Source organism: Garra rufa, chromosome 17 (genome assembly GCF_049309525.1).
Source record: "Garra rufa chromosome 17, GarRuf1.0, whole genome shotgun sequence".
Classification (NCBI taxonomy): Eukaryota; Metazoa; Chordata; class Actinopteri; order Cypriniformes; family Cyprinidae; genus Garra; species Garra rufa.
This window is the reverse complement of record NC_133377.1, coordinates 20,378,119-20,395,738: the sequence shown is the minus strand read 5'-3', so window position 1 is coordinate 20,395,738 and position 17,620 is coordinate 20,378,119. Positions and strand designations below refer to the sequence as shown.

Here is a 17,620-nt window from a genome sequence, read left to right as displayed (position 1 = left end):
TGTGGATTTTAAGACTGATTTTCTATTTTATACATATTCTACTTTTTTAGAATTACAGAGTTTTAATGTAAAATACACCTAAATAAAAACTAATAAGATTTACTTTCAAATTACACCGTGTTCCAAATTATTATGCAAATGATATCTTTCTCCGATTTTCATAATTAGTCAATGCAAATGACAGTCAGTATAATTTTTTAAGTTATCAACCATAGGGTATAATTTGAATTTTATTGAACAAACCTCCTAATGATAACAGTATTTATTTCAAAAATAAAAAAAACTGAAAATGCACTGTTCCAAATTATTATTCACAACAGAGTTAAAACATTTTATAGGTTGTAAAGAACTGAAAATTGGCATTTTCTGAATTTGCAGCATTAGGTGGTCATATTTACTGAAATCAAAAGCTATTTCAATCAAAAACAAGTTACAACTTAACATAGGACCCCTTCTTTGATATCACTATCACAATTCTTGCATCCATTGAACTTGTGAGTTTTTGGAGAGTTTCTGATGGAATATGTTTGCAGGATGTCAGAATAGCCTCCCAGAGCTGCTGTTTTGATGTGAACTGCTTCCCAACCTAATAGATCTTTTGCTTGAGGATGCTCCAAAGGTTCTCAATCTGGTTGAGGTCAGGGGAGGATGGTGGCCACACAATGAGTTTCTCATTTTCATACTTTGCCGAGGCCATTTTCACACCTTCAGGGACCCTAAAGTGGCCGAATAGTAGGTTTATGCTCAACTGCAAGCCTCTGAAGGATCCTATACACCTTGATGTTCGCGGGACTCCAGAGGCACCAGCAGCTTCAAATACCTGTTTTCTACTTTGTAATGGCATTTTAGCAGCTGCTCTCTTAATCTGATGAATTTGTCTGGCAGAAACCGTCCTCATTCTGCCTTTTCCTGAACAAACCAGTCTGTGCTCTGAATCAGCCACAAATCTGCACAGTACAATGATCACACTTAAGTTTTTGTGAAATATCTAATGTTTTCATAGCTTGTCCAAGGCATTGTACTATTTGACACTTTTCGGCAGCAGAGAGATCTTTTTTCTTTCCCATATTGCTTGAAACCTGTGGCCTGCTTAATAATGTGGAACATCCTTTCATAAGTAATTTTCCTTTAATTGGGCTCATTTGGCAAACTATTTATCACAGGTGTCTGAGATTCGTTTCAGTGATCCAAAGAGCCATGACACAATACCATCCATGAGTTTAATTGAAAAACAATTTTTTTTTATGTTAATGACACTTACATCCAATTTGCATAATAATTTGGAACACGGTGTACAAAAAGAACATTAAATTGTTAGTATAGACATAAACCTTAATGAGCTACATTATTTAATTACAGATTGTTTTTGTAATTTTATGTCAATGTGTAAGTAATTTAAGAAAATTAATGGAATAATACTTAAAATAATAGTTAAGTTGTTAATTTACAGATATTGTTTGTAATTTTACAAAGTTTTTAACAATTTAAAATAACACAAAAATACTGTAAAAGTAATTTTCCTGTATAAAAAAGAAAAAAAATGTAATTTGCCTTTAATGATATAGGACCTAAAATAACAGTCAAGTTGTTAGTTTACAGATATTGTTAGTAATTAGTGGTGGGCATAGATTTTTTTTTAATCTAGATTAATCTCACTGTAATTTTGAAATTAATCTAGATTAATCTAGATTAAAATGGCTAATTTGAATTCTGCTGAAGGCTATCCGAATATGTGTGCTACCCAAATAATGACTAAAAGGTAGTCTTTGAGAATGGGTTTCTCAAGCCAGGTGGCACATTAGACCAGGCACTCATCTCCTGTTTCCAAAATGCATCACAAACTGCTTGACAATTGCATTTACAACATAATTAACTATACAAACTTGTGTAACCAAGTACTTCTGCGCAAAAGGCTGCATGACGTGCGCGTTCCCCTTAAATACACAGACGCGTGCGGGCATGGATATCTGTGTGCATAGTCTTCGATTAAACTGCGTTGCTTTTAGAAGCGTCAATTCAGTTGTTGCATATAGTTTAATGTCTTTATTTCGGGATTATCAAAGTAAACTACAGAAAACTACTGTAAAAAAGTTAGTTATTTTCTGTAAAATTAGTAAATTAGTAAAACTGCAGTTCAAACCAAACTTAGCTTATAAATATGCCATTCAAGACGCATATATGCATTCCCAGATCAAACCCATGCCCACTTGGCCCATAAATATGTAATGCAGGACCCATATATGTATTCCCAGTTCAAACCCATGTCCACTTGGCCCATAAATATGTCATGCAAGACCCATATATGTATTCCCATATCAAACCCATGTCCACTTGGCCCATAAATATGTCATGCAGGACCCATATATGTATTCCCATATCAAACCCATGCCCACTTGGCCCATAAATATGTCATGCAGGACCCATATATGCGTTCCCAGATCAAACCCATGCCCACTTGGCCCATAAATATGCCATTCAAGACCCATATATGCATTCCCAGATCAAACCCATGCCCACTTGGCCCATAAATATGTCATGCAGGACCCATATATGTATTCCCAGATCAAACCCATGCCCACTTGGCCCATAAATATGTCATGCAGGACCCATATTTGTGTTCCCAGTTCAAACCCATGCCCACTTGGCCTATAAAAATTCTATGCAGGACCCATATGTGCATTTCCAGTTCAAACCCATGCCCACTTGGCCCATAAATATGCCCTGTAGGACCCATATATGCATTCCCAGTTCAAACCCATGCCCACTTGGCCCATAAATATGTCATGCAGGACCCATATATGAGTTCCCAGATCAAACCCATGCCCACTTGGCCCATAAATATGCCATTCAAGACCCATATGTGACCCTGGACCACAAAACCAGTCTTAAGTCGCTGGGGTATATTTGTAGCAATAGCCAAAAAAAACATTGTATGGGTCAAAATTATTTATTTTTCTTTTATGCCAAAAATCATTAGGAAATTAAGTAAAGATCATGTTACATTAAGATTTTTTGTAAAATTCCTACTGTAAACCTATCAAAATGTAATTTTTGATTAGTAATATGCATTGTTAAGAACTTAATTTGGACAACTTTAAAGGTGATTTTCTCAGTATTTTGATTTTTTTGCACCCTCAGATTCCAGATTTTCAAATAGTTGTATCTTGGCCAAATATTGTCCTATCCTAGCAAACTATACATCAATAGAAAGCTTATTTATTGAGCTTTCATATGATGTATATATCTCAGTTTTGTAAAATTTAACCTTATGACTGGTTTTGTGGTCCAGAGTCACATATATGCATTCCCAGATCAAACCCATGCCCACTTGGCCCATAAATATGTCATGCAGGACCCATATATGTATTCCCAGATCAAACCCATGCCCACTTGGCCCATAAATATGTCATGAAGGACCCATATTTGTGTTCCCAGTTCAAACCCATGCCCACTTGGCCTATAAAAATTCTATGCAGGACCCATATGTGCATTCCCAGTTCAAACCCATGCCCACTTGGCCCATAAATATTCCATGTAGGACCCATATATGCATTCCCAGTTCAAACCCATGCCCACTTGGCCCATAAATATGCCATGCAGGACCCATATATGCATTCCCAGTTCAGACCCATGCCCACTTGGCCCATAAATATGTCATGCAGGACCCATATTTGTGTTCCCATTTTAAACCCATGCCCACTTGGCCTATAAAAATTCTATGCAGGACCCATATGTGCATTCCCAGTTCAAACCCATGCCCACTTGGCCCATAAATATGCCATCCAAGACCCATATATGCGTTCCCAGATCAAACCCATGCCCACTTGGCCCATAAATATGTCATGCAGGACCCATATATGTATTCCAAGATCAAACCCATGCCCACTTGGCCCATAAATATGTCATGCAGGACCCATATTTGTGTTCCCAGTTCAAACCCATGCCCACTTGGCCTATAAAAATTCTATGCAGGACCCATATGTGCATTCCCAGTTCAAACCCATGCCCACTTGGCCCATAAATATGCCATGCAGGACCCATATATGCATTCCCAGTTCAAACCCATGCCCACTTGACCCATAAATATGTCATGCAGGACCCATATATGTATTCCCAGATCAAACCCATGCCCACTTGGCCCATAAATATGTCATGCAGGACCCATATTTGTGTTCCCAGTTCAAACCCATGCCCACTTGGCCTATAAAAATTCTATGCAGGACCCATATGTGCATTCCCAGTTCAAACCCATGCCCACTTGGCCCATAAATATGCCATGCAGGACCCATATATGTATTCCCAGATCAAACCCATGCCCACTTGGCCCATAAATATGTCATGCAGGACCCATATTTGTGTTCCCAGTTCAAACCCATGCCCACTTGGCCCATAAATATGCCATGCAGGACCCATATATGCATTCCCAGTTCAAACCCATGCCCACTTGGCCCATAAATATGCCATGCAGGACCCATATATGCATTCCCAGATAAAACCCATGCCCACTTGGCCCATAAATATGTCATGCAAGACCCATATATGTGTTCCCAGATCAAACCCATGCCCACTTGGCCCATGCCTGTCCCTTATGTGACCCATGTAATCAGCTCATATGGGCTTCCTATGTGGGACTCATACTACAAAACCTACATGGGACCCGCTGATTTCACCCAGCCAAAGCCCATGCCCACACAGTTCCCATGGAACCCGTAGTTAACCCAGCTGGGCCCCACAAGTCATTGCTGGCTGGGATGGTCAAGGCAACAAAGGAGTGGCTCAAGAAGAAGCACATGAAGGTCCTGGAGTGGCCTAGCCAGTCTCCAGATCTTAAGCCCATTGGAAATCTGTGGAGGGAGCTGAAGGTTTGACTTGCCAAACATCAGCCTCAAAACCTTAATGACTTGGAGAGGATCTGCAAAGAGGATTGGGACAAAATCCCTCCTGAGATGTGTGCAAACCTGGTGACCAACTACAACAAAAACGTCTGACCTCTGTGATTGCCAAAAATGGTTTTGCCACCAAGTATTAACCCCCTAGGGTCGGCCGTCACGCCGGCGTGACCGGCTTACTTTTTTTAAGATCAGTGCAAAAGACACTAAAAATACTCTGTCGGTTTCAGTCATACAAATTGGACCTATACATCATTGGAAACTCTTAAGTGTGTACTTTTATTTGTGCACACTCACAAGAGCAACAGAACGTTGTCTTTTTTTAGAATAAAGAAAACAAACAGGGTGATTTATCTGTTTTCTCTGTCTCCACGAACTGCTTTTAGAAATGCATCACTTAAATCATTCAAACTCTGTGAATACTCGGTGGTATCTACAGAAAGCTTGATATGTCTGCTTTTAAACAAAGTAAGTTTTATCGAAAACAAATATTCTGTGATAAAGTAATTCATATGCAAGCATAATCAGTTGCAGCTAATTTGTCATGGCTTGCGAAGGGGTCAGATACTTATTTCACTCATTAAAATGCTACCATTAAAATTATAGACTGATAATTTCTTTGTCAGAGTGCAAACGTACAAAATCAGCAGGGGATCAAATATTTTTTTTTCCCTCACAGAATGAGCAAATATGACATTAATGGTAAAAAAAAAAAAGGCTATTAATTAAACTGATTATGACAGATTATGACCAACTTGCCATGTTTGAGTGTGTCTGGTTGGGGGCAATTCAGACAATTAATGTGCTTCAAATGATCTACTTTTCATGCTATGATAATTTTATGTTACATAATAATTTTTCTAAAACATCTAGTAGTTCTCACTCAAAATAATATGGGACTTGAATCTCGTTGGCTTTTTTCATGGAAAGGGTTACTCATACCATTATTTACACAACTACAAAGAACTTCTTTAACCCCTTAACTGTCACCGTCCCACCTGTGGGACGCTTGGCACTCTTTTTTCCGTTGTCCTTTTTCTCTATCAAATCTTTTAGTAACCATCATAAATTATATATCATTTGAAAGCTTAGAAGCTCAAGAATCATCCTGTGAAAACCATTTTTAAATCGGATATTGCCTTACCATGGAAATTGTACTTTAAAATCATTTGGCGGTCTCCTCCCCCTTAGTGGTGTCATATTACAAAATGCATTACGGCCTTTTAGAATCACAACTTTTTACAATCTTGACAAAAAATATATCATTGGAAAGGTCTGAGTCTCAGGATGTCATATTTGGTGGTTATTTTGTGATAGAATGGAAATTTTCAGACAAATTTAGACTTTTGTGACAGAAAATTGCATGAAAAATATATATGGCATTTCAATGGCACCCGGTGGCTGTTTGTGGTATAACGCCCTTAACAAACTTTCACAGGAACCTTAATTTTTTTCATATCAACTTCAAATTTGGAACATAACTTATTTAGATGTGAGGCTTCAATTTGATATCAAATTTAGGATAAAACCTGTTATGTAAAATATGTATTTTATATCAAATATAATAAAAATTGTACAGTGCATTTTATTTACAGTAAATTTAAACTTCTATAATTTGTTGACACTTTATTTTTTTGAGACAATTCCACTTCTGCAAAAATCTGCTGATTGTCTTCTTTAAAAAGAGACCAACCTTAGATCTGTATTCCAAAGAGTTCATGAATTACAACAATTAAAGTTTGGATAATGCACTTTCATACCTATTTAAAAAAATGGGGGGCGACAGTTAAGGGGTTAAATGTAAAACTTTAAAAAAGAAAGTTGAAAAATTACACAGTGTACCTTTAACACCAAACAGCTATGTCATGCACTGCGTCTGGACAAAGACTGAATGTGTGGATTTTCAATTTCATGTAGCTCACTTTAATACTGGACTGTTCCAACACAACTGAGTTCAAACTTATGTGACCTTTCCAGAGTATTGGAATTACTCTGAACCTCTCAACAGCACCAATGAGAGAGTGAAAAGGTTGTAAGACAAGAATCCACATGGCCCGGGGCAAGCGCTTCAGCCCTCAGCTGTAATACCAAACACAAAAACTGAAAGAGAGCAGAGATCCATCATAGAGAGCTTATGCTGGGATCAGACTGATGGGGGCGCTCACAAAGGAGCCATTCGTGTGTTAAAACAGAACAACAGAACACAATCCCACAGCCTCAGAAAGGAGTTTTAATTTACTGGGGTATAAAAGTGATTATGTTTTATGCCATTTATGGCTCAGGTTATTGGCTCGAAACATACTGCAGTCCTGGTGGGAGCCTCCTGCACCAGCCAAGTAACTGCCATTGAAATAAGTAGGAATTATTAATGGATGTTAATGTTAATGCTAATGGATAGCTCTCCCCACGTATTATAGTCAAATAGTTCCTCCATAAATCATACAGTGGATGTGAAAAGGGAATACTATATGGAATTCTTCAAGAAAATTCTGGGTGGTGAGCTGAAAGTAATAAAAAGATGTCCAAGTATGCCTTGCTGCTGCATTTAAGTATTTAAGTACATTGCCATTGTTATTATAAATATTCCTGTTGACTTTATTACATTTTGAAAGGAAAATGCATACTTCTACTTTATATATTTCCCTAGCCATGTACACTCTTAAAAATAAAGGTGCTTCATAAGGTTCTTCACAGCGATGCCGTAGAAGAACCATTTTTGGTTCCACAACAAAACATTCAGTCAAAGGTTCTTTAAAAACCATCTCTTTCTTACCTTTTCATAATCTGAAGAACCTTCTTTCGTCACAAAAAACCTTTTGTGAAACATTAATGTTCTTCAGATGTTAAAGGTTCTTTATGAAACCATTTAGACAAAAAAAAGGTTCTTCTATGACATTGTGAAGCACCTTAATTTTTAATAGTGTAAGTTACTTATATTAGTGCAAACCACAGAAAAAAATAAAGTTGTACTTATGATAGTGAAGGTCTTTATCAAAATTACAAGAGTGTGTACTAGCAATAATAGTTTTAGCAATGTTTTTCTTAAAAGAGAAAGAGGGAAAACAGCCAAAATATGACTATACACAGCAAAATCCCCAGTGTTAATTTAACACTCTGAGTGTGGACACATATAGACACTGAAGCAGTGTTAAAAGTTAACACTGAAGCAGTGTTGAAGTTAACGAGATAATTAGGTGATTAACGAAGTGATGATTGATCGTTATTGAAGACACCTGATGTTAATAAGCAGAATCACCAAAGGAGAAAACCTACATTTTTAAGCAACCATTATAGTGGTCAGTGTTTGCATTAGTTGGGCTCTTGACCCTTAAACCTTTAATATTAGGTCTTGTTTGGCTGCAATTACTGAGATATAACAGCCAGACAAGCCAAGAGCAGAAGTCATCAGGTGGCTTTGACTGTGCTTGACATAATCATCATATAGAGATTTCAGTATTTGACATAGGATTGACAGACTACAAGAAACTGTGAACAAAAGAGCAATCAGTTTTGGCATAACCAGATAATGAAAAAAGAGTTTATTTTAATTTAGAGACACAGACATGAAGAATCAGCGTGAGAATCACAACAACGGTGACCATCAAAAAGCGTGTTGTAGCCAATCAGAACTCATCCATGACTCCCATCATGCATTGCGGCATGAAGAAATTACGAGAGTTCAGAGTTGATCTGTTTATCTGAATATGCCGTTTGTCACCATTGTTGAGATTCATGGGCTGGTTCTTGATGTCTATGTGTGCCGACATGAATCCCTTTTTTTTTTTCTTTAAACAGGTTGTAAAAAAATCTTTCCAAAATGTATAGGAAGCACTAGATCTTCTGTGGATTATCAAGGCTATTACAATAAGCAAAAAAAAAAAAAACTATGTTAAATATAACATAATCATCACCTGATGACATGAGCTTATGTCTGGCTGTTTTAACTCAAATACAGCAGCCAAACAAAATCTAGTATTAAAGATTTATGGGTCAAGAGCCCAACTAATGCAAACATTGACCACTATAATGGTTGCTTAAAACTTTTGGTTTTCTCCTTTGGTGATTCTGCTTATTAACATCAGGTGTCTTCAATAACGATCAATCATCACTTCGTTAATCACCTAATTATCTCGTTAACTTCGACACTGCTTCAGTGTTAACTTTAACACTGCTTCAGTGTCTATATGTGTCCACACTCTGAGTGTTAAATTAACACTGGGGATTTTGCTGTGTAGGCAATTCTACAGTAGGTGTATGGGTATGGGTAAAAAGATGCCATAGATGGTTCCATAAAGAACCTTTAACATCTAAAGAACCTTTCTGTTTCATAAAAGTTTCTTTGTGGCAAAAGAAGGTTCTTCAGATTTTAAAAAGGTAAGAAGGAGAAGGTTTCGATAAAGAAACTTTGACTGAATGGTTCTTTGTAGAAGCAAAAAATGGTTCTTCTATGGCATCGCTGTGAAGAACCTTTTAAAGCACCTTTATTTTTAAGAGTGTAATACCTTATGTAAATGTCTTCCATAGCAAAATCCAAAGAAAAAAGTCTCATGAAATAAAAAAATAAAGTGCAAAAATATGCCTACAGGCAATTCAAGCTGTACTACCTTTAAAAAGTTATGTTTTATAAAAGGTCTGCTTTTAAAGCATGTTTAGATATTTAATTAAAACAAGGCTAAATATTTTTTGTAGCTTAAATTTGTACTTGACTCACTTGTCTTTGTCTTTATGTGTCATATATGGTGTATAATATATTTTATTCAACACTGCACATAATGTAGAGATAAATGACATTTAATAATAAAATACTTCCAACTATCCTCTACACATCAAATAGGGCCGGGAAGTGCAATTGCCACTGCTTAATTAAAAAGGAAGTGCATTGAATTTTAATGAGATTTATTTCCTGAAGGTCACATGTTTCTGACTTCCAGCAGTTTAACATCCCAAATATAGTTTTTTCTAAGCTTTCTGCTTCATTAAGCAATATCTGCTTATTAAAATTCACATTCCTTCATACACACACGCACACAAACACTCACCTCCATCAGGAAGGGATCGCTCCTAGTGGATCGTCCGGTGGCCACGCACTGAAATGTAGCGTTCTGTCCTGCGTTCACCTCCACATCCCCGAGTCTGGAGAAATGAGGCACTTTATCTGTGCAAAAAGAGATGAAACAATCATTACTAGGGATGTTAACAAATTAAAACTGTAATCAAGTTAATTGCATGGCATACTAGTTAACCAATCAAATGAATTGCATTTAATCCTATATCAATATTTGCTGGATATATACAAATAAAAATAATTAAAAGATATTTCATTATTACTTATTACAGTAATAATAAGTCATTCTGTACACTGTATTCTAAAATACTTCATAAATCAGACAAGGATGCAAATATAACAGTTCAGTGCAATATGTTTGCCAACTATTAACATGCTGTAAGTGGGAAAGGCATTGCCTAGTCCTGCTAATCTGTATTCAAGATGTATTTTATTTCTGTATTGCTTGATGCATGTCCAGTAGTTTATTTAAAGATGTTAATCTCCATTCATAACAGATTAGCTAGTCTGCTATCTAGCTAAATGTGTATTTTTCAGCCACGCTTCTATTTATGAAACCTTTGACAGCAAATATATAGTTAATGTTTTTCCTCCTTGAATAAGGTCGGTAACCATGTCAGATCTAATATTACAGTTATTTCAGCACTCTAGCATAACCTACATTAATGACTTACAAAGTCAGTGAGTTGTGAAATGCAGGGCACCCACAGACTCCCCTGGCAATTTAACAGATTTATTAGAAATTTAGAAAAGTAATCAAATGTAATCAGTTACTTGAATAAAGTAATTGAAATAGTTACACTATACTTATTATATTGTATAGGGTAACTTTTAATCTGTAACCTATTACATTTCCAAAGTAACCTTCCCAATGCTATATATAAGCTATTCAAGCTATACCTCTTTCAAGCTATTTCTCCTGCAGTTGTACCTGCACTCACTCACATCATTAACACATCCCTTCACACAGGTGTTTTCCCCTCAGCATTTAAACAAGCTCGTATAACTACATTGCTAAAGAACCCCACCCTTAACCCATCTCTATTAGAGAAATACAGACCGGTTTCCCTTCTTCCATTCATTGCAAAAAAAAACACTTGAACAAGCTGTGTTCAACCAAGTCTCAGCATTTCTCACACAGAACAACCTCCTGGACAGCAACCAGTCTGGTTTCAGAAGTGGACATTCAACTGAGACTGCCTTGCTCTCAGTGGTTGAAGCCCTAAGACTGGCAACATCAGATTCCAAATCATCAATACTTATCCTGCTGGATCTTTCTGATGCTTCTGATACAGTTAACCACCAGATCCTCCAGTCAACCCTATTGGCAAAGGGCTTCTCAGGAACCGCACTTCAGTGGTTTGAGTCTTACTTCTCAGACAGGTACAAGGTATCTTGGAGAGGTGCGGTATCCAAGTCGCAACATCTAGCTACTGGAGTACCTTAGGGATCAGTTCTTGGACCACTTCTCTTCTCTGTCTACATGGCATCACTAGGTTCTGTCATTCAGAAACATAGCTTTTCATATCACTGCTATGCTGATGACACTCAACTCTACCTCTCATTTCATCCTGATGATCCGACGATAGCTGCTCGCATCTCAGCTTGTCTAACAGACATTTCTTGCTGGATGAAGGACCATCATCTTCATCTCAACCTTGCTAAGTGCTCTGCTTGTAGTTCCATCAAACCCATCATTTCATTACAATTTCACCATCCAGTTAGGCAAATCAAACATAACTCCTTCAAAAACAGGCAGAAACCTTGGAGATGATCAGCTGACTTTCTCAGACCACATTGCTAAAACTGCCCGGTCCTGCAGATTTGCTTTATTCAACATCAGGAAGATCAGGCCCTTTCTTTCGGATTATGCTTCGCAACCCATTGTTCAAGCTCTTGTTCTGTCCTGGCTGGACTATTGCAATGCTCTATTGGCAGGTCTTCCAGCCAGTTCTATCAAACCTTTACAATTAATCCAGAATGCGGCAGCAAGATTCATTTTAAAATAATGCGCAACATTAATGTTTGCCTACAAAACCACCACTGGCTCTGCACTTCTTCACCTTAATTCATTACTTTGGACTTGTGTACCCACTAAAAGCTTGCGTACTGCAAGTGAACGCCACATTATTGTGCCATGCCAAAGAGGCACAAAATCACTTTCATGGACTTTCACATTAAATTTGAAAACTACTGGTGGAATGACCTGCCCAACTCAATCCGAACAGCCTTAGCCATCTTTATTTGACGCTCTAACTCTAGCACTCTTTATTCTAATTCTATTCTTAAAAACAAAAAGAAAAAAAAACATTTTTTATTATTATTATTTTAGAATTTTATACTCTGTTACTAATACTAATACTAATACTTACTGCTTGTTTTCTTAAAAAAAAATAAAAAATAAAAAAACTACAACACTAGCTTCTCTGTTCTTGCTGTATTATATCTATCTATTTTTAGGCCTCTAACACTAGCTTGTTTTTCCTTTCTTTATTCTATCTATGTTCATTTTATTTATTATATAATTAAAACAAAAACTTGATACGTGTACTGTGTTAGACTAAATGAGACTTGCCATAGCACTTGCCTGTTATTGCTCTTTTGTTACTTTTGTTTGCTTCCATTGTCCTCTTTTGTATGTCACTTTGGATAAAAGCATCTGCTAAATGTCTAAATGTAAATACTCATGGTACAACCATCTAATATGTTCATGTTTTGATGATATAAACAATCAAGCATTTGATATGTGCTATATAGTGAGTATACTGAATGTATCTAGGCAAGGATGCACTTATAATAGTTGTATAATTTGTTATTAATAAATCTGTTACATAATTTAAGTGCTTTTTTTCGTTATGTGGTGACACTGAGAATTATGAAACGTGTGAGGTTTTGTTAAATGTACAGCAATCTGGTCTAGTGACAAGCCTAATTACTATCATCACAGTTAATAACAGTGCTAAATGTTAAAAAGAAACTCTAATCTTAATTGTTTAATGATCATTTTTGTGTGTTTGTGGTTAAATCGTTTCTCATTTTAACCAACCTAGTGGATGTTTCCTGTATCTGTTGTCTTTCTTACTTCTTAAATCTTTTTTGCCCTTACCGTTTTGCAATAAAGTGCAGAATAAAAATGATTTATACCGTTTCCCCAGTTGTTATGCAGTCCATTCATATCACTTATCTCTAAGCATCATGTTTTGTCTTCATGCCCACCGAACGCCTCATTTGTTCTTATCTGCCTGTGCTTGTCAGCTCAGCATCAAATCATTACACGCTCTCGATATCAAGAGCGCCGGTGCCATAACATGACTACACTTCACTTATTCCCCACACTTTGCTGAAAACACAAGCGCTGCCAGCTTTATTTTCTGTTAGAGTGAATGCAACATGACCAATGCAAAACAAAACAGTCGGCCAGACAAGAGGTAGACGTTCAATTGCAATAAGCCTTTCACATTTATCAGAGCATAATAATGAAAAGTCTCCAAGCGTTGAATGCAAGAAATGCTCTCAAATCATTGTCTGTAGAACAAATTCTATAGCTTTTACCTAAAGACGGCCTCCTGAAAGGCACTTTGTTCATTTCCTCACAATACATCTCGTCAGCAGCCTTCCAGCTCTCATCTATAATTGCATCAACGTGTCACTAATAAGCAAAGTTCAAGCAGTTTAATGATGGCTTTCTTATGGCAGCAACTCGATCAAAAAAGCCAGATGTGAATGGATACAATGAAATCTTAGTTTGTTCTGCCTGAGCGAGACACGAGGTCGGAGCCGTATGGTGTTTTATTGACTGTTTAATAGCTCACTTATAATGTGACGTAAGATGTAGGAGGTTTAACTGCCATTTTTGTTGCTGTAATACCATGTGAGCGTATTGATTGCACTGCATTCCCTGTTATTGAATATAAGAGTAAAATAACATTGATTTTAAGGATGACTATTCAGTCTAGTGCCAAACAAACATGATGGCAGCAATTCTCAGAGGAGAGTACAGCTTTATTCCTGCCAACACACAGAACTTCTAGTTTCAGTATAGCACAACAGTGCCATTCTGCAAACAATGTGGCAACTATTGATAATTCAGGATGGTCCAAATTCACCATTTTGACTCCATTTTATGATAGTTTCATACACTGCAAAAAGTTTTCACCAGATTCAACTTAAAAACCTAAGTTCAGCAGCTGCCTTAAACTTTTAAGTTAAATCAGCTTAAATCTACAAGTCATTTTAACTTATTACAGCAAAAACATGTGTTGACTTAACTTGTGAGTTGAAATGACTTAAGTTGATTTAACCTAAAATTGTAAGGCAGCTGTTAAACTTACTGTAAGTTTTTAAGTTGAAACTGGTGAAAACGTTTTACAGTGTAGTTTGTGTGGCCAACCATGTTATTTTCTTCAAAAAGTTAACCTCATGTTTGAATATATATATAGTATCTCATAAAAATGAGTACACCCCTCACATTACTATTTTAGTATATCTTCCCAAGGGACAATACTATAGAAATGAAACTTGGATATATCTTAGAGTAGTCAATGTGCAGCTTGTACAGCAGTATAGATTTGTTGTCCTCTGAAAATTACTTAACATACAGCCATTGTTGAAATAGCTGGCAACAAAAGTGAGTACAGCGTGTTTTTGTCTGCTTGACAGGACCATACAAAGTTGTGTATCTTGTATTAGAGAAGTTAAAATTTGGTGCTTTAAATACAGTTTTCTCACACTGACCACTAGATGTTCAACATGGCATCTCATGGCAAAGAACTCTCTGAGGATTTGAGAATTAGAATTGTTGCTCTCCACAAAGATGGCCAAGGCTATTAGAGGTTCAGTAACACCCTGAAACCGAGTTACACTACAGTGGTCAGAGTCATACAGAGTTTTCCAAGATGGGTTCCATTCAGAACAGGCCTCGCAAGTGTCGATCAGTGAAGTTGAGCACTGGTTCTGTGTGTCAGGTGCAGAACCTGGCTTCAAAAAACAGATGCATGAGTGCTGCCAGCATTGCTTTAAAGGTCAGCTGGTCAGTGCTCAGACCATACGCCGCACACTGCAAGAAGTCGGTTTGCATAGGAGTCATTCCAGAAGCTGGCTCGCAAGAAAGCCCACAAACAGTTTGCTGAAGACAACCAGTCCAAGAGCATGAATTACTGATGAGACTATATGTGACCCTGGACCACAAAACCAGTCATAAGGTTAAATTTGACAAAACTGAGATTTATACATGAAAGCTCAATAAATAAGCTTTCTATTGATGTATGGTTTGTTAGGATTGGACAATATTTGGCCGAGATACATCTATTTGAAATCAGAAATCTGAGGATGCAAAAAAATCAAAAAGACTGAGAAAATCACCTTTAAAGTTGTCCAAATTAGTTTCTTAACAATGCATATTACAAATCAAAAATTACATTTTGATATGTTTACAGTAGGAATTTTACAAAAAATCTTCATGGAACATGAACTTTACTTAATTTCTTAATGATTTTTGGCATAAAAGAAAAATCACAAATTTTGACCCATGCAATGTATTTTTGGCTATTGCTACAAATATACCCCAGCGACTTAAGACTGGTTTTGTGGTCCAGGGTCACATATAAGATAAACTTGTTTGGCTCAGATGGTGTCCAGCATGTGTGGCAATGCCCTGGTGAGAAGTACCAAGAAAATTGTACCAAGACAATGATGGCTGTATGTTGAGTAATTTTCAGGGGACAGTAAATCTATACTCATCTATACACATTGACTACTCTAAAATATATCCTATTTAATTTCTATAGTATTGTCCCTTAAGAAGATATACTAAAATGGTTGCTAAATGCAGGGGTGTACTCACTTTTGTGACATACTGTATAAATACAGCGACTTTAGAAAATCATTATACCCCTTTGAAACAGGTACTTTATTTGTCATACAGCCTGAAATCAAACCCCGTTCCAAATAACTTTTCCAGCTTTATTTGCAACTTTGGTCTTCCAACATCAAACCAATGAAAGAAAAATGCCAAAAAAAAAAAAAAAAAAAAAAGTTTAAATAAATAATAAAAAAATAAATAAAATAAACTAGAATAGCAGGGTTGAAAAAGTCACCAGCCCCTTGATTTAATACTACATAGAGCCATCTTTTGCTTTAATTACAGCCATTAGCATTTTTGGATATGTCTGTACTAGCTTTGCACACCTTGATTGGGGAATATTTGCCCATTCGTCCTCGCAGAATTGCTTAAGTTCAGTAAAATTCTGTGGTAAGCGGCAATAGGCTGCACTCTTCAAATCCATCCACAGATTTTCTATTGGATTTAGGTCAGGGCTCTGACATGGCTACCCAAGGACATTAACCTTCTTATTCTTAAGCCATTTCATTGTTGTTTTGGCAGTATGTTTAGGGTTAAAATCTTTTTGCAATCTATACCAGTTCTTAACATAGAATGCACAATATCTCTTATAATACTAGTTGCATGGTGTTGAAATAAACAGTTACAGAGTTTTTTATCTATATTTTGCTGAAGAGCTGTATTTTAAGGAAAACCAAGATAATGTTAAGCAAACTGGAACTGATGCACAAAATATGTGTTTGACATTAAAATAAATAAATGGTCATCATCAATGGAAATTAAATCTATCCTAATTGTTTTTGAATTACTCATGCATTAGCATGCCAACAGTAACTGCTGGGTTGTCAGCATGATCAAACACTCTCAGAGAAGTTGCATCACTAAGTGTATCCCGTTTAACATAAAGACTCTACAACCATCAGAGCAACATTTTCACCACCATATTTTTAAATGACAGTTTTTGCAATTCTTACCATTGTTTTCATCATCTCTTGAAATGAGCATCAAAAACTTTTAAATCATTTCAAGAACTCAAGACATTCTTTTACATTCCCATTAACATCCATCTCGCTGTTTTTGAACAGAAACCACATCTAATATGAAAAGCCCTTTAGAAACAATTGTGTGTTGTGTTGTTGACATGAACCTGAACCTTTCCTTAAGGCTGACTAGCTGTTCGACCGTTCAGGCAACACACCGCCTAGTCAATTTAGAAAATATCCGTAAAGCAAACAAGGGAAATGTAGGACAGATACGTCTGTCTGCTCTGCTTGTGACTCCTGCGGCAAAACTTCGCTCCAGTTCTAGTGGAGCCGAGTAAAAACCTCACAGCGCTGCCGCTGGCAAGAGCACAGCATTCTGGGTAAACACACTGGCCTGTTTTTGTGGCAATGTGTGTATAGTTGACTGACATCACATATCTGCCCACTAATCAGTGAATCTACAATTGACTAACACTGTCCTCCCATAATCCATATTCTCGCTCTTTATTTTTGTTGTTTGCTTTCTTTTTCTGAGAAGGACGAAAAAAATGTCATGCTTCCTGGGTCAATGTCCAATACGATTATGAAAGGGAAGAGTCTTTAAAAATCTCATAAATAAATTTTGGTAACACTTTACAATAAGGTTCATTAGTTAACTAAGAATGAACAATACTTCTACAACATTTATTTTATTAGTTAATGTTAAAGGATTACTCCACTTCAAAAAAAATAAAAAATAAAATAAAAAATCCTGATAAATTATTCACCCCCATGTCCTCCAAGATGTTCATGTCTTTCTTGCTTCAGTCGCAAATAAATGATGTTTTTTAAGGAATACATAATA

The 17,620-nt window shown here is 36.6% G+C and overlaps 1 protein-coding gene across 1 annotated transcript in view; it reads right to left on the bottom strand.

The window, feature by feature from the left end:
• Positions 1–17,620, bottom strand: part of ptprua (protein tyrosine phosphatase receptor type Ua) — a 404,456-nt gene that overhangs the window by 186,424 nt on the left and 200,412 nt on the right. The window contains exon 6 of the mRNA XM_073821437.1: positions 9,929–10,044. Coding sequence (XP_073677538.1) covers positions 9,929–10,044 — 116 coding nt within the window. The remainder of the gene's footprint in view (positions 1–9,928; positions 10,045–17,620) is intronic.